The sequence below is a fragment of the Giraffa tippelskirchi genome, chromosome 2, assembly GCF_054371585.1.
Source record: "Giraffa tippelskirchi isolate mGirTip1 chromosome 2, T2T-mGirTip1v1.2.pri, whole genome shotgun sequence".
Taxonomy (NCBI): domain Eukaryota; kingdom Metazoa; phylum Chordata; class Mammalia; order Artiodactyla; family Giraffidae; genus Giraffa; species Giraffa tippelskirchi.
Window position 1 is genome coordinate 406569 of NC_137276.1, and position 18011 is coordinate 424579.

The 18011-nt window shown below is 53.9% G+C and overlaps 1 protein-coding gene across 1 annotated transcript; it reads left to right on the forward strand.

Moving 5' to 3' along the window:
* Positions 1–501: 501 nt before the first annotated feature.
* Positions 502–8375, forward strand: ECHS1 (enoyl-CoA hydratase, short chain 1). The gene is made up of 8 exons (XM_081572736.1): positions 502–610; positions 1698–1895; positions 2365–2492; positions 3313–3412; positions 4541–4645; positions 5099–5218; positions 6269–6336; positions 7734–8375. Exons 1-8 carry the CDS (start codon positions 523–525, stop codon positions 7797–7799), a joined length of 873 nt encoding a protein of 290 aa, XP_081428862.1. The 5' UTR covers positions 502–522; the 3' UTR covers positions 7800–8375.
* The last annotated feature ends 9636 nt before the right edge of the window (positions 8376–18011 follow it).

Below are 18011 nucleotides of genomic sequence, written 5' to 3' on the forward strand. Positions count from 1 at the left end.
ACAGAAAACCTTTTGTCAAGTAAGCACTTGATTGCAGTGACCTCCCCGTTCACCAAAATCTTACATATTGACCTTTCCCCACTGCCTCTTTGGAACAATTCCTCAGAGCTAGCTGAGGTACAGTCTCCCTCAGCTGCAGTCCTCATTTTGCCCCAAACAAAACTTAACTTGAAGCTCTCACATAGTGCATCTTTTTAGTCAACAGTTCCTACAGCTTGGGGCGGTACAGGCGGGAGAAGGACCAGGACCTGAACTCCAAACCCTTCTCCCAGCTGCCGCCTCCGCCCCTCTTCCGGGACCCTCCTTCCGCCCCCTCCTCCCTAAACTGCAGGCCCGTCGCCCGGCCCACTTCCGCCGCCTGGCGTGGTATCGCGATACCTGCGTGGTCTCGCGATACCTGCGTGGTCGCGTGGCCCGGGCCGGTGGGCGGGGCGCGCCCTGACTGGCGCGGCCGGGGGGCGGCTCCGGGGGGCGGCTCCGCGGGGCGGGCGGGCGGAGGGCACAGACGTCCACGCGAGCGCCATGGCCGCCTTACGTGCCCTGCTGCCCCGCGTCCGCGCCCCGCTGCGGCCCTGGCCCTGCTTCCCGGTGCAGCGTTCCTTCGCGTCGAGTGAGTGCGGGGCCGCGGGGGCGGGCGGTGGTTGGGGCCCCGGGCCTCTTCCTGGGCCGGGACCCTTGGGCTGCACCGCGCCCCTGCCGCGGAGCGTCCAGCCTGACTCCCCGCCCAGCACCTCCCTCCTGAGCGCGCGGAGCCCTGGGGTCACTAGCGTCTCGACCCCGGGGACTTGGGGCTGAGTGCCAAGACCTCTGGCCACTTCAGCATTTGGTGTGAAAGCCCTCAGACTAAGAGGACGTTCGGTTCGCGCATCTGCAGTTGGAAGGGGTCGCGCGTGCTGTCCTGTGGTGCCTCCTGCCCAGCCTCCCCAGCTCCACTGCGTCTCCCTTCAGGTTCTGCCCTGCCCCACCCGCAGCCAGCCGGGCACCGCCCCACCCCCCACCCCCCTATTGCCCAGGAACTCTTGGCCACATCTCTGGGAACGAATCTCTGCAGCCTCTTCCTTCACCTATGTGTACACTTAACCTAGCTGGTAACTGGTGTTGATGTTCCCTGAGGTCCTTTTGAGCACCTGCTTCTGCATCCTAGCCTGTACCCAGCAGTCTTGTTTGGTCTTGTATGTAGGGTGTAGGGGATGCTGCCTACACATGGGTGATTTCAGTCACTCCCCAGCAAGCCTACCGGATAGGTACCCCGTTCAAGGAAGCAGCTGCCTTGGTTAAGCTTCCCCCCCGCCGCCCCAGGTCATTCTGGCTCCCAGGCCTGAGCAGGCTGCCCCTCCTGGTCTGGCAGTTGCCCTTTGCCTGTGTGCACTTCACCCAGTTGGCATCTGTTTAAACAGGGAGTTTCCTCATTCCTTGTTTCTACAGGATCCCAGGCATCTCCAGCACAGGTTCTGGGAGGTGCCAGCCGACATTCAGAAGGAAGGCTGCTCGTCATTGCTAGGGCTGTCTTAACTTAAGGAAACGTTCCAACATCTGTGAAAGCAGAGAGCCCTGCAGCAGCCCCCCCTGCGGCATGAGCTGCAGCACCAGGGACTGAGCAGGGCCCCCAGGTGTCGGGGTCCCCCTGTCCCGGCGCGGAGTGCATCCTCCAGTTTGATGCCTGTTAGTGGGAATCCCGGGTTCCTGTTCCTTCCCAGGTGCAGCCTTTGAGTATATCATCGCAGCAAAGAAGGGAAAGAACAGCAACGTGGGGTTGATCCAGCTGAACCGCCCCAAGGCCCTCAATGCGCTCTGCAATGGCCTGATCGCGGAGCTCAACCAGGCACTGCAGGCCTTCGAGGAAGACCCAGCCGTGGGGGCCATTGTCCTCACAGGCGGGGAGAAGGCATTTGCAGGTGAGCTGGGCAGCATGGTGGCAGGCCACCAGGTATGTGATCACACCCGTGGCATGGCAGGCAGCCTTATACCTCCATGAAGGCATCAGGCAAGTTCTGCAACTGGGGGATTTATTTACATAAGGTAGACCAAACCCTGAGCTGCTTGGAGGGGCCTCTCTGATGTTTAATGTTGAGCACACTCTGCCGGCAGAATCAGCCTGCTCACAGGCAGGCCGGTCTCGGGTGAGAGGGACGAGTGAGTGAGCCCCTCTTTCTCTGAGTCCCCTCCTGGTCTCTTGTTTCCTGTCCACATCCCTCTGTGTTACCTCCGTCACCTTGTATCACCCGATGTTGCACTGTGCCCCCGGCCCAGCTGTGTGTCCATGTGGCCTTCCCCCGAAGCCCCAGTGTTTACCTTGGGGACACTCAGCAGCTGCCTGTTGATGTGGGACCTCTGGTAACTGGAACGTCATTTCCCACCACCCAGCGGGAGCCGACATCAAGGAAATGCAGAGCCACACGTTCCAGGACTGTTACTCTGGCGGGTTTTTGAGCCACTGGGACCAACTCACGCGTGTCAAGAAGCCGATCATAGCTGCTGTCAATGGCTATGCCGTGAGTGTTCCCCCTACGCCGCCTCCTTGCACTCAGAGCACCTGAAGGAACTGGATCTGTGCAGTAGGGCGGTTTTTATTTGGAGGAGGCTGCATCTCGTTCTCAGTGATGCAAAAGAGCCAAGACCTGTAAAGGGCCTTTAGCATCTGCTCTGTGGGAAGGGTTCAGCTGTTGGCCTCTGGATTCCCCTATTAGTAAAGCCCCTTAGCCTTCAGTATGGTCCCTAAGAGCCTCCAGGAGCCTTCGTCCCCCTCTGCTAGGTTAAGGGCACTTGTGTTGGCTTTCTGTGCAGTTGTGATGACTTTCCAACCTGCACTGCCTTATAAATTAACTCCTTCTGCTACCGTTGAAAGCTCTGGGTGCCCTGTTTGGTGCGTCAGGGTCTCCTGTAGGTGCCTGGACGGTTCAGAGGCTCTGGGGCTGGTTGTGGCCTGTACAGAAGTGAGAAGGACCTTTTAACTCACAATTCGTTAGTAAAGCTCCCTTGAGGTGAGCGGGTCAGCAGGCAGAGTGTATTGGAACACAGCGGCCTCTTGGTTCTCCCCTCTCTTGGCTGCCTTTGAGCTCCCTCAGCCGAGTGGCGTGGCCACGACAGACACTGTGGGACACGCAAGGCCAAAAGCATTTGCTTCCTGGCCCTTGCCAGAAAGCTTGGCAGAATCCACTGTGTACGTAATCTATGGAAACAGTTACCTGACTCGCCATCTCTGTGCTGATGTCTGCTGTACCCCAGGCCGCGTTCCTTTCTGATAGAAAATGTAAATGAGCAAATAGAGTGATTTTTAACTGGGGTCCTCTCGCGGTGCCTCTTGTTTTGCAGCTTGGTGGTGGCTGTGAACTTGCTATGATGTGTGACATCATTTATGCTGGAGAGAAAGCCCAGTTTGGGCAGCCGGAGATTCTAATAGGAACCATCCCAGGTAAAGGCTCTAGCATCAGCTCTTCGAGTCATCGGCCCAAATCTGCTGTCTGCCGGGCATTTGTGCTGTCTCAGCATCAGACAGAGAGACAGTGGGGCTCCCGTGTGAGCCCGGCTGCACTGCGGTCAGCGCGAGGCAGGACCTGGGGGCCTGGAGCTCTGCCGGCTCCTCGGGGCTGGCCACATGCTGGCTTCTGACCACGGTGACTCTTGCTGCTGAGCCACATCCGTGGTGGGTCTTTGTAGGTCAGCAGCTCAGAGAAGAAAACATGGTGACCACGGGCCAGCGCTGAGTGCTCACGTTTCAGTGGCCAGAGCGAGACCCGTGGCCTCAGCAGGTTCAGAGCAGGGAATCACATCCCCCGCGGGGAGGGGGACGGGAGCAGTAGGCCAATGGTGATGCCTCTGCCCCTCGGCCCACCTGACAAGAGCTACAGGCTGTGTCCCCACGAAGTCTCTACCCCGGGTGTAGAGCCTGGAGCCCAGGGCCTCCCAGGCCAGCCGGGCCAGGCAGTGAGCAGCGTGGGGTCAGCTGAGGGGGACTGCCAGGCTCTTCCCGTCCCAGTGCCCAAGGTCCCCACCATGTTGAGGTAGCGCCCGAGTCTGCTGGACCGTGGGTGCCTCCCTCAGATGGCTGCTTGCCTCGCCCTGGCAACCCTGGGGTTGACTGTGGGCAGGTGAATGGGCAGACCAGTCTTTCTAGTCAGAGGCCGTTGAGTGAGCGGGAAGGGTAGCAGGGCCCGTGGAGGCGAAGTCCACGTGGGGCTAGACACCCAAAGAGCCCGGCAGAGAGGAGCGCATCCCCAGGCCCGAGAGGCAGGAGCCTTGCCCACGTCCCACTCTGGGAGCAGAGCCGGTTGTGATCGGAGGCCGCTCTCAGCTGCCCTCCAGGGTGGGTCCGGTCGCTCTGCGAGCTCCACGCATCCATCCAGAGTCTGACTCCTGCATGAGAGGCACTGGTACAGGGGGCCCAGGGCACGAGGCAGGGGCCGGAGTGTGGGAAGGAGGCTCCCTTGTGGTGTCTGGGTCTCCCCCAATTCTGCCCACCCCCCAACCGAGTGCTGTAGGTCTTCAGGCCCTAGACACTTGGCCACAGAGCGGCATGCCCAGCAGCGCTCTGCCCCTGCAGGTGCAGGGGGCACCCAGAGACTGACCCGTGCCGTTGGAAAGTCACTGGCCATGGAGATGGTCCTCACTGGTGACCGGATCTCAGCCCAGGATGCCAAGCAAGCAGGTACAGGCTGGGGCCACCCCATGGAGTTGCCCCCTTGGGAAGCTGAGTGGAGAGGGGAGGGCCTTACCCAGGGACTCCAAATGATCAGCACAGAGCTTTCCAGTGTCCTGGGAGTCCAGGACACTCCCTGCCTGTGTCTGTTTGAAATACCACCACGCACAAAGGAGTGACTCAAATGTCCATGTGGATTAAAGACTAACAGCGAAACCATTCCACTTCTCAGAACCAACGTGAACAATGGGGGGGGTGGTCTCTAAGACCCCCTGCAGGCAGACCCTCTCCCGGCCCCTCAGTGACCTTTGACTGTAAGAGCCCCCATGACCTCGGCAGCCAAGGGTGGCAGCCCCACCAGGGGACACTGTGGACCCTTTCCTGTGTCTCTGTTGGAGGCCTGCGCTGTGACAGAACTAGAACCAGCTGTTTCCACGTGGTGTTTACCTTTTTGTGTTGTAGGTCTTGTAAGCAAGATTTTTCCTGTTGAGACAGTGGTTGAAGAAGCCATCCAATGTGCAGAAAAAATTGCTGGCAACTCTAAAATTGTAACAGCAATGGCCAAAGAATCAGTGAACGCAGGTAGGGAGGAGGGTGGAGAGGTGCACAGTAGTTGAGAGGCTTGACAACTTGGGGTCTGATTTGTGCGTCTTAATTGATCTAGACAAAAATTGTTAGGATTCTCAGTGTTTCGATTTTGGGTCTTCGTAGTGGTCTAGTTTCTAGTTGCTTGCTCACAAATTCTGTTGAACTGGTCTGAGGTCCCCTTGGAAGCAGGACCTGAGAACTGGGCCAGCCTGGGGGCCAGTGCTGGCAAGCAGGGGCAGCCCGGGAGGGTCCCCTGCAGAGCCTGGGAGGAAAAGGCTCCTCTCTGCCGCAGCTGCGCCTGCCGGTCCGGGGCTGAGCCGGGGGCAGCTCCGCCCTCCCGGCTCTGGGTCTGGGCTCAGCGGCCATTCTTGGGCAGCAGAGCAGCTCTGACCGCCCCTCTTGAGAATTGCCTGAGCGTTAACACGGCGGTTTCTTCTCAGCGCCGGAGGGAGGCCATGCCTCTGCTTGTGCCGCCCGTGAGGGCAGTGAGCGGGGACAGGCGTGTGTCCCTGCAGGGCCGCGCCGCCCCGAGCCTGTCTCTGCTCCGCGGGCTCCGCCCTAAGTGCGTGGAGCGTGCGGTGCGGGGGGGTGGGGGGTGTGGGCGAGGCCCGGGGCCCCTGTCCCCACCGGGCACTGGTCACGGGACCGGGCTGCAGGGGCTGCTGCGGAAGCGCCTCCACGAGCCTCGCGCCCCCTCGCCTCTGCTGCGGACGTACCCAGACCTCGCTCCCTTCTGCCCACAGCTCCGTTTTCGGTGTCATCCTTACTTGTTTGTCGTGCTTCTGGCGTCCACGTTCCTGGGCCTCCTTAGCCCCCTCGTGACTGGACAGAGTTTCCATCCCGCCTTCCATGCCGGTCCCCACACGGGGCGCAGGGAGCCCAGAGCCGCTGTTGACTGGGCCCGTCGGCCGGGCTGACGCCCTGGAGAGGGAGGCTGCGCTTTACCCCCGTGACACGGAGCGCACGGCGGCCCCCGGGCTGGCTCCCGCCCCTGCGCTCCCGCGTCTGTGTCTCAGCTCCTCACGGCAGGGTTTTCTTTTCCAGCTTTTGAAATGACGTTGGCAGAGGGCGTTAAATTGGAGAAGAAGCTCTTTTACTCCACTTTTGCCACCGTAAGTAGCCGCGTTCACGTGGGCATCGCGGAAGTTCTGGAGTTTGTTATAGGTTTTACCCCCGTTTCTCTCTGGTCAGAACTCATAGCCTCCCTGTAGCTGGGCAGTGATGTTTGCAAATAAATGGGGCTTCCCTGGTGGCTCAGACCATAAAGAATCCGCCTGCAGTGCGGGAGACCTGGGTTCAGTCCCTGGGTCGGGAAGAGCCCCTGGAGGAGGGCATGGCACCCACTCCAGTGTTCTTGCCTGGAGAATCCCAAGGACGGAGGAGCCTGGCAGGTTACAGTCCACGGGGTCACACAGGGCTGGACCCGATTGAGCAACTAACACAGCACGGCATGTGGAAGTTCAAAAGTACAAAAACTTTTACAGTTATTTCTTATTACAAAAGATCTTAGGAATCGCACACTTAAATAGCAGTTCCTGTATTTAGAAGGCAATCTATTTACCCAAAATTTTCCTAGATTGTTCCAGTTACTTAGAATGGGAATCAAATGTATTTTAACACTGTAATTTGAAGCCTTGGAAAATTATTTTCTAGAGTATCCGCCAGTAACTTAAAGGAAATCACTTTTAATAGTCACTAAAATTCATCTCTTACCATCAGGAAGTCATAGATAGGTGTTTCATAAAAGAAAGATTAAAGTGACTTTGGCTCTTGAGGAAGTGCAGATATGTGTGTGTGCACATGTGAGTGCATGTGTGTGGTGTGAGTGCGTTTTGTGCACATGTGTGTGAGAGTACGTGTGTGTGCACTTGTGTGGGGATGCATGTGTGTGGTGTGAGTCCATGTGTGTCCTGTGAGTGCATGCATGTACTGTGGGTGCATGTGGTGTGAGTCTGCATGTGTGTTGTGAGTACGTGTGTGCACATGTGAGTGCGTGTGTGCATGTACTGTATGTGTACACTTGTGTGTGAGTACATGTGTGTGTACATATGTGTGGTGTGGGTATAGTCATGTGTTGTGAGTATGTGTATGTGTGCACGTGTGTGTGTGCATGTGTAAGGAGGGAGGGCTGAGGTAGAGCCTTTCCTCGTGTCCTGCTTCCTAACCCTGTGGACACCGCCTGACACAGATCACGACCAGATCCAGGTCATGATTTGGTGAAGGACCAAGCACATGCCCCTGAGGTTCTCTGCAGATGACGGTTTATTCCATTCGAGGGTTAGTGGGTGACTGAGTGATGGTCACCACAGCAGGGCGGGGGTGTCTACTGTGAAAATACCCATTCCCGGGCCCGCCCTCATTGGTCGGAGAGTTGGGTCATTCACCCTTGAGGTGACCCCACCCCAGGACCCGTGGGTGTGGACGGCTGAGGGCAGCGGTAGCCGGCAGGCAGTGAGCAGGCCTGGCCTTGGGAGGAGTCACCGTCCACCCCCGCTTCTCCTCCCCACAGGAAGACCGGAAGGAAGGGATGGCCGCGTTTGTGGAGAAGAGAAAGGCCAACTTCAAAGACCAGTGACAGCCGGCGGCCTGTGCCTCGGCCCCTTTCCAAGAGGACAAGCAGCTTCAGCAGTGATCAGTGCTTCTGCCTTGTGCAGTGTCGGTGACACATGGCTTCTCTCCAGCTCTGCGGGGTCTGCAGGGTGCTGGGGGCAGGTGGCCTTCACCCAGTGGTCACGAGGACCCCGGCTTGGTCACTGTGTCGTCTGCAGCCAGTGGACGTGGCCACTCAGAGTGAAGGCCTTGCTGCTGGGTCTCTAAAGAGACACGCTCTTGACTGACAGACTTCAGGTCACATTAGGCCTTTTTTTGGTTATTTCTATTCGTGAGTGTTCTATCACTTTTTAAACACTTGTCTGTCATTCTAAGCAGCAACGTTCAAACAGAACGAGGTCCGCGAAGTGCTCCCATCCTAGTCCGAGGGTGACTTCTGTTCACAGCTTCATGGCTCTTAGGATTTTCTGTGCCCACACGCTCACGTGTGAAACTCGGCTTTCTTTGTATGAAAGTGGTTCTCCACTTTTCTGCTTCTTGCACACGATGCACCCTGCTCTTCACGACAGATTCTTTCTCGTTGTAACACGGGTAACAGGAAGCTGGCTGTTGATGCGTCTTTAATGCGCGCTGAGCAGCAGTGCGTGCAGCGTCTCAGCTGTCTGCATGTGGCTGCATCGCCCCAAACGGAAACTGCACCTCAGCACTAACTCCCCGCCTGTCCCCCCCCCCCCCCCCCGGTCCTGGGGACCTTTATTCCACTTTCTTTCTGTTGCTGAGTTGAATGTAACATTCCCAGAGGCCACCCAGGTTGTAACAGGAACCATCCCATTTCCTTTCATGGCTGAATACGGTTCCTGCTCGCGGTCTCCTCAGTGGCCCTGAAGTATTTCATGACGTGGGTACATTGTGATCTGCTTGCTCAAGTGGCGTCGGACATTGAGACCATGTCCAGGTTCCTGTGTCAGAGCCGTCGTGACGACAGTGCGGCATTGTCTGTGAACCCTTGCACTTCAGCTCAAGCGCGTCTGTGAGGGTCTTGTCACGTAACAGAACCACTGCCTCCTCTCCAGCCCCTCCTCACAGTACACGCAGCAGACAGACCCCTCGGTAGAGGGTTGCAGAGCAGCTCTCATGGGGCCCTCACCCCCAGCTGTGCAGATACGACCAGAGCGCAAGGGCACGTCTTGAAGGTGCTAGATGAGGGGGTCGCCCTCACGCTGAGAGGGAGGAAGCAGGCACAAAGGGACAGTGAGACCAGGCTTCCCTGGGGTCGGAAGGCCGGGCCCAGCCAGGCGGTCCTCACCGTGACAGACGTGGGGACCCACGTGCTAAAGCTGTGTAACCAGGGTTTGTGCAAGTGACGTGCCCTCTAGAATGAACCAACAGAGGTATCTGCAGGGGGAACCTTCATGTTGAGAAAAGAAATGCGTTAGTTTAATTTTCCACATGTGTTGGGCCTGGGCGTCATAATTGATTCCGAATGGGACTATACCGGTGGTCCATCTGAGCCAATGCAGGGGGTCTGGGTTCAGCCCTTGGTCGGACAACTACAGGCCACATGCTACAACTAAAATAAAGCTGCAGAGAAGATCCTGCAAGCCACAACTAAGACCCAGCACAGCCAAATAAATAATAAATTTGTTTCTGACTAATGGAGCCCCAAGTGCTGGGGGCCAGTTGCAAGGAGCCCTTCCGAGGCTCACAGGCACCGTCGTCCTAGTGGCTCAGCTGGAAGCTGAGGAGGGGCTGGACGTGGAGCCCACACATGAGTGTCTGTGTGTGTCTCAAAGTTCTGCACCCACAGGGTCGTTTGGGTTTCAGAACGTGGGGAGGATGGGGTCCTACCCTCAGATCCAGGGAACAGAACCTTCTCTTTGGGCTGTGTGCTGGCCCTGGGGTTGGGAGAGATGGGACTGTCCACATGTGACCACGTGCTTTGCTGTGGGTGAGAGGGCAGCAGGCAAATCCTGGACGGATGGCAGGGACCCCAAGCCCAGAGAGCCCTCCACTCCCTCTTGAGTTAACTGACCTCCCGCCCCATACTGGTTTTGGGTTGTGATTGGTTTTTGAAGCTGAGAACTTTCCTTCTCATCTCGCCATAAACTTGGCTTTTCCCTCCTACATTTCGGCTAAAGAAACAAGCTTCCGGGAGTGTTAGCTGCAAGCCTCTCCAGTCGGGCTGGGGACAGACACTGCTCATGCTGCGTGCAGTCGGCCACGGTGGGTGGCTGGTGTGCGGGCCCTGCCGGGCACCTCCCTTGGCAGCTCATTTGACCACTGAGGCTCCACAGGGACGAGCAGTGGATGTGGGGTGCCTGTTGTCTTCAGGTCTTCTGCCTCTTTCACATACCGTACTTCCCTGGGACCTGCTGGGTCTCTGGGCATATCACCGCAGGTAGGGCTGAGGTACATTCAGAGATGAGGTGGAAGGGGCAGGGCCCCGAGGGGAGAGAACCTGGCCTGTCCGGGCTCTAAGTTGGGCTTTCCTGCAGGGCCAGCAGCAGTAAGTCCTCAGGTGAGCAAGGCAGCCAGCCCTGTAAGGAGGGGCCTGAGCATGGAAGGCTGAGAGCTGGCTGGCCTGAGCAAAAGCTGGTCGGCAGGCTGGGCAGTAAGGTTAGGTGCTGGATTTTAAAGCAGGAGTATGACCCAGCTGGTGCAGGCATGGGCATCTGAACTGGGGTCTGCCCTCTATCCTGACTGCGTGGATTGGTGGGGGGGTGGGTAGGGATGGAGCAGACACAGGGTGGAAGGCCAAGGGTGGTGTAGCAGGACTTTTGTTGACATCTCCGCTGGGCACAGGGGCCACCTGCATTAGTCAGCTACTGCTGCGTAACAAATGATCCCCACATCGATTTGATTTTAACACCAAAGCAAGTGTTCTGAAGGGAGAAACCATGCTGCCTTTTATGATATGCCCCCAGAAGCCAGGCAGCAGCTTGTAGAGCATATTCTATCGGAGGTAGTCACAGAGATCCACCTGGTTCAAGAAGGGAGACAGACCCGCTTCTCAGGGGAGGCGTGTCACATACGGCATGGTGGTGGTGCTGCCATTTGGGGAAGACAGGCATACCTGTCCTCTAAAAAGAACACACAACCTGAAAGTTGGGAATTATGCCTTATTCAGCAGACTTGCTGAGGACTTCGGCCCAGGACACAGCCTCTCAGAGAGCTCTGAGGGGCCTGTTCCACAGAGCTGAGGGAATGTGAGCAGATAGGCAGGGGGTCCCCAGAGAAAGAAGCAGGAACGGCTTTCTTGACTGATACCATGTTCAGTTCAGTTGCTCAGTCATGTTGGACTCTGTGACCCCATGGCCTGTAGCATGACATGATTCCCTGTCCACCACCAAACCCAGAGTTTTCTCAAACTCTTGTCCATCAAGTCAGTGATGCCATCCAACCTCATCCTCAGTCGTCCCCTTCCCCTTCTGCCTTCAGTCTCCCCAAATCAGGGTCTTTTCTAATGAGTCAGCTCTTCGCATCAGGTGGCCAAAGTATTGGAGCTTCAGCTTCAGCATCAGTCCTTCCAATGAATATTCAGAGTTGATTTCCTTTAAGATGGACTGGTTGGATTTCCTTGCAGTCCAAGGGACTCTCAAGAGTCTTCTCCAACACCATAGTTCAAAAGCATCAATTCTTCAGTGCTCAGCTTTCTTTATGGTCCAACTCTCACATCCATACATGACTACAGAAAAACCATAGCTTTGATTATTTACATAGACGTTGTCAGTAAAGTAACGTCTCTGCTTTTTAATATGCTGTCTAGGTTTGTCATAGTTTTTCTTCCAAGGAGCAAGTGTCTTTTAATTTCGTGGCTGCAGTCAAATCTACAGTGATTTTGGAGCCCAAGAATATAAAGTCTCTCACTGTTTCCATTGTTTCCCCATCTATTTACCATGAAGTGATGGGATCAGATGCCATGATCGTAGTTTTCTGAATGTTGAGTTTTAAGCCAGATTTTTCACTCTCCTCTTTCACCTTCATCAAGAAGCTCTTTAGCTCCTCTTTCCGTAATAAGAATGGTGTCATCTGCATATCTGAGGTTATTGATATTTCTCCCGGCAGTCTTGATTCCAGCTTGTGCTTCATCCAGCCCAGCGTTTCTCATGATGTACTCTGCATATAAGTTAAATAAGCTAGGTGACAATATACAGCCTTGACGTACTCCTTTCCCAATTTGGAACCAGTCTATTCCACGTCCAGTTCTAACTGTTGCTTCTTGACCTTCATACAGATTTCTCAGGAGGCAGGTAAGGTGGTCTGGTATTTCCATCTCTTGAAGAATTTTCCACAGTTTGTTGTGATCTACACAGTCAAAGGCTTTGGCATAGTCAATAAAGCAGAAGTAGATGGTTTTTTGGAACTCTCTTGCTTTTTCTAACATCCAGCGGACGTTGACAATTAGATCTCTGGTTCCTCTGCCTTTTCTAAATCCAGCTTGTACATCTGAAAGTTCTCAATTCACATACTGTTGAAGTCTAGCTTGGAGGATTTTAAGCATGACCTTGCTAGCGTGTGAGATGAGTGCAGTTGTGCGGTAGTTTGAGCATTCTTTGGCATTGCCTTTCTTTGAGATTGGAATGAAAATTGACCTTTTCCAGTCCTGTGGCCACTGCTGAATTTTCCAAATTTGTTGGCATATTGAGTGCAGCACTTTCACAGCATAGGAGACATAAGAGACCTTCTTGACTTAGTTCAGTTCAGTCGCTCAGTCGTGTCCGACTCTCTGCGACCCCATGAATTGCAGCACGCCAGGCCTCTCTGTCCATCACCAACTCCCGGAGTCTACCCAAACCCATGTCCATCGAGTCGGTGATGCCATCCAACCATCTCATCCTCTGTCGTCCCCTTCTCCTCCCACCCCCAATCCTACCCAGCATTAGGGTCTTTTCCAATGAGTCAACCCTTCGCATGAGGTGGCCAAAGTATTGGAGTTTCAGCTTCAACATCAGACCTTCCAATGAACACCCAGGATTGATCTCTTTTAGGATGGATTGATTGGATCTCCTTGCAGTCCAAGAAACTCTCAAGAGTCTTCTCCAACACCACACTTCAAAAGCATCAATTCTGCGGCGCTCAGCTTTCTTCACCGTCCAACTCTCACATCCATACATGACCACTGGAAAAACCATAGTCTTGACTAGACGGACTTTTGTTGGCAAAGTAATGTCTCTGCTTTTAAATATGCTATCTAGGTTGGCCATAACCTTCCTTCCAAGTAGTAAGCGTCTTTTAATTTCATGGCTGCAGTCACCATCAGCAGTGATTCTGGAGCCCAAAAAAGTAAAGTCTGACACTGTTTCCACTGTTTCCCCATCTATTTCCCATGGAGTGATGGGACCAGATGCCATGATCTTAGTTTTCTGAACGTTGAGCTTTAAGCCAACTTTTTCACTCTCCTCCTTCACCTTCATCAAGCGGCTCTTTAGTTCTTCTTCACTTTCTGCCATAAGGGTGGTGTCATCCGCATATCTGAGGTTATTGATATTTCTCCCGGCAATCTTGATTCCAGCTTCTGTTTCTTCCAGCCCAGCGTTTCTCATGATGTACTCTGCATATAAGTTAAATAAGCAGGGTGACAATATACAGCCTTGACGTACTCCTTTTCCTATTTGGAACCAGTCTGTTGTTCCATGTCCAGTTCTAACTGTTGCTTCCTGACCTGCATACAGGTTTCTCAAGAGACAGGTCAGATGGTCTGGTATTCCCATCTCTTTCAGAATTTTCCACAGTTTATTGTGATCCACACAGTCAAAGGCTTTGGCATAGTCAATAAAGCAGAAATAGATGTTTTTCTGGAACTCTCTTGCTTTTTCGATGATCCAGCGGATGTTGGCAATTTGATCTCTGGTTCCTCTGCCTTTTCTAAAACCAGCTTGAACATCTGGAAGTTCATGGTTCACGTATTGCTGAAGCCTGGCTTGGAGAATTTTGAGCATTACTTTACTAGCATGTGAGATGAGTGCAATTGTGCGGTAGTTTGAGCATTCTTTGGCATTGCCTTTCTTTGGGCAGTATGAAAAGGCAAAAGGATAGGACACTGAAAGATGAACTCCTCAGGTCAGTAGGTGCCCAATATGCTAATGGAGATCAGTGGAGAAATAACTCCAGAAAGAATGATGGGATGGAACCAAAGCAAAAACGATACCCAACTGTGGATGTGATTGGTGATAGACGCAAAGTCCGATGCTGTAAAGAGCAATATTGCATAGGAACCTGGAATGTTAGGTCCGTGAATCAAGGCAAACTGGAAGTAGTCAAACAGGAGATGGCAAGAGTGAACGTTGACATTCTAGGAATCAGCGAACTAAGATGGACTGGAATGGGTGAATTTAACTCAGATGACCATTATATCTACTACTGTGGGCCAGAATCCCTTAGAAGAAATGGAGTAGCCATCATGGTCAACAGAAGAGTCCAAAATGCAGTACTTGGATGCAATCTCAAAAACGACAGAATGATCTCTCTTCGCTTCCAAGGCAAACCGTTCAATGTCACGGTAATCCAAGTCTATGCCCCAACCAGTAATGCCGAAGAAGCTGAAGTTGAACGATTCTATGAAGACCTACAAGACCTTCTAGAACTAACACCCAAAAAAGATGTCCTTTTCATTATAGGGGACTGGAATGCAAAAGTAGGAAGTCAAGAAACACCTGGCGTTAACAGGCAGGTTTGGCCTTGGAGTACAGAATGAAGCAGGGCAAAGGCTAATAGAGTTTTGCCACGAGAACGCACTGGTAATAGCAAACACCCTATTCCAACAACACAAGAGAAGACTCTACACGTGGACATCACCAGATGGTCAACACCGAAATCAGATTGATTATATTCTTTGCAGCCAAAGATGGAGAAGCTCTATACAGTCAGCAAAAACAATACCAGGAGCAGACTGTGGCTCAGATCATGAACTGCTTATTGCCAAATTCAGACTTAAATTGAAGAAAGTAGGGAAAACCACTAGACCATTCAGGTATGACCTAGATCAAATCCCTTATGAGTATACAGTGGAAGTGACAAATAGATTTAAGGGACTAGACCTGATAGACAGAATGCCTGATGAACTATGGACAGAGGTTCGTGACATTGTACAGGAGACAGGGATCAAGAAAATCCCCATGGAAAAGAAATGCAAAAAAGCAAAATGGCTGTCTGAGGAGGCCTTACAGATAGCTGGGAAGAGAAGAGAAGCAAAAAGCAAAGGAGAAAAGGAAAGATATTCTCATCTGAATGCAGAGTTCCAAAGAATAGCAAGGAGAGATAAGAAAGCCTTCCTCAGCGATCAGTGCAAAGAAATAGAGGAAAACAACAGATTGGGAAAGACTAGAGACCTCTTCAAGAAAATTAGAGATACCAAGGGAACATTTCATGCAAAGATAGGCTCGATAAAGGACAGAAATGGTATGGACCTAACAGAAGCAGAAGATATTAAGAAGAGGTGGCAAGAATACACAGAAGAACTGTACAAAAAAGATCTTCACGACACAGATAATCACGATGGTGTGATCACTCACCTAGAGCCAGACATCTTGGAATGTGAAGTCAAGTGGGCCTTAGAAAGCATCACTACGAACAAAGCTAGTGGAGGTGATGGAATTCCAGTTGAGCTATTTCAAATCCTCAAAGGTGATGCTGTGAAAGTGCTGCACTTCTTGACTTAAGACAACCCATTTTGGTCTAAGCCATTTTGTGATCTAAACCTGGTCATGGTGCTTGCCCTTGAACATGTCTCAGTAATCAGTGTTCTTAAAGGAACAGAGGAATGCAGGGACAGAGAAAATGCAGTGACAAAGCAGAGTCCTAGTTCCTTGTCAAGGGATAAACATAATAATACACTTTGAATTCTGCAGGAACTAAGCCTCCCACCCAGGTGGAGGGTGGGCTGATGATGTTGACCCTCCTGACTTAAGTCAACAAAGACTTGGACTCTGTCGGCCTGACCTTTGCTCCAGCTTTATGTTGAAGTCTCTGCTCAAGACCCTCTAGTGGTGCCCATAGCTTAAAACTTCCCCAGTTTTGCTAGTGGGGAGACACTGCTTTGGGAAATATCCCTCGTGTTTTCCTTATTTGCTGTGAGTGATAAATTCTTTCTTTTCATCATCTTTGCCAGCTTGGTTGTGTCTTTTGGTTTGACACTCACTGAGAGGCGAACCCAGTTTTCAGGTAACAGGAGGAGCCAGTATACATTAAGAGTTTTTGCAAACAAAACAAAACAAAAAACCAGGTGGTTGGAACAGCAAAAGATGATTGCTAACTAAAGAAAACCAGACATCTTAAGTTAATGAATTTAGCGCCTATGTATGGGCAGATGCCAGTGTTTGGGCTCCTTGGAATCATGCCTTTAATGTGCATCTCAGCTATCTAGGGCCAGGATCATTTTTTTCTTCTCCGTAGTAAATCCCCTCAGGGTGCAACTCAGGTGCAGCTGCAGTGGCTGAAGGCTTGGTGGCCTCCACATCCTTTGTTTAATGACATGGTGTGCATGAGTGCTAAGTCATTGCAGTCATGTCTGACTGTTTGCGACCCTATGGACTGTACCCCGCCAGCCTCCTCTGTCCCTGGGATTCTCCAGACAAGAATACTGGAGTGGGTTGCCATGCCCTACTCCAGGGGATCTTCCCGACCCAGGGATTGAACCCATGTCTCTTATGTCTTCTGCATTGGCAGGCGGGTTCTTTACCAATAGGGCCACCTGAGAACATGGCAGAGACATTCTTTGTCCACACACAACAGCCAAGAGTAGGTCAGAGGACCACAATCCTGACTCAGCCCTGGAGGCTGAGAGGCTACAGCCTCCCCTTTGGGGTGATGGGCGTCTTCTCCCAGCCTCCGAGCACGGCGCACAGGAGGTAGTGACACCCTGCACAGGGAAGCGGTGTGGCAGGCAGTCCCAGCTCTGAAGGGCTGAACCCGAAGGGTTAACCCAGAGCTGGCATCTGGGATTCCGGGCCCAAGGGTGGAGTCAGAGAGCGACTGTTCAGAGCAGGGGTGCTGGCCCCCAGCTGGGCCCCTGAGGGGTCTCAGCAGGCTGCCCTGCGAGACAGGGGAGGGTACTCTCTGCACAGCCCCTTGGGAGGAGGTCGCCCCCACTGGCCCTCAGGAAGAACTGGGCCACCACCCACTCCTCCCCACCCCACGGCACCACGGACCCTGTGGGGGTGGGGGACGAGTCAGCAAGGCCCAAGGAAGGCTCTAGGGAGCTCCGACCACAAACACGTGGGGTCCCGGGTCCTGGACCCGGAGGGTCCCGAAGCCCCGAAACCGAAACCGGTGGCTGCTGGTGAAGAGGAAAAGTTAAAATTTTACATAACCTCCTGCTCCTTGTAAGGTCTGGATCACGTAGTCTCAGAAAGTGGGGACTCATACTGCTAGGGACTGGAGCTTATCTCACTCACCCTTGTCCTGCTCTTTGCAATCGCCCGGCCCCTGCAAACCTGCTTAATCATGCCTCTCGGTGTAAAGGTCGGGCATCTCCCTCCCCATCTTGACTGATGTTCCCTTAGTTTAAACCAGCCTGTAACAGCTAGTGTTGCCCACTATCACGTGAAAAAAAAAAAGTGAAAGTCGCTTGGTTGTGTCTGACTCTTTGCGACTGTACAATCCATGGAATTCTCCAGGCCAGAATACTGGAGTGGGTAGCCTATCCCTTCTCCAGGGCACCTTTCCGACCCAGGAATCGAACCACACTCTCTTGCATTGCAGGCGGATTCTTTACCAGTTGAGCTATGAGGGAAGCGCCCTATAAGCCTAGTATAGTCTGTCTCTAAAAACTCTGTGACCCCTTTGTTCGGGGCTCACAGCTTGGAGTGTTAACTCCTCTGGGCCCCTGACATAATAAATCTGAGTTCTCCAACTCTCCGAGTGTGGTGCTTGGTTTCTCTAGTACTGGTTCCGGCAACACTGGGCTGGGCTGATGTCCACCGCTCCCAAAACAACCCCCTAGCCCGCAGCGCTTGGCTGGGGACCCTCCGTCCAGGCCCCGCCGCCTCAGCCGCCCCGCCGCCTCAGCCGCCCCGCCGCCCCGCCCCGCCGCCTCAGCCGCCCCGCCGCCCCGCCCCGCCGCCTCAGCCGCCCCGCCGCCCCGCCCCGCCGCCTCAGCCGCCCCGCCGCCCCGCCCCGCCCCGCCCCGCCGCCTCAGCCGCCCCGCCCCGCCGCCTCAGCCGCCCCGCCCACCCCGCACAGCCCCGCCCCGAAGCCCCTCCCATCCCGCGCAGCCCCGCCCCCCGGCCGCCAGCCCCCT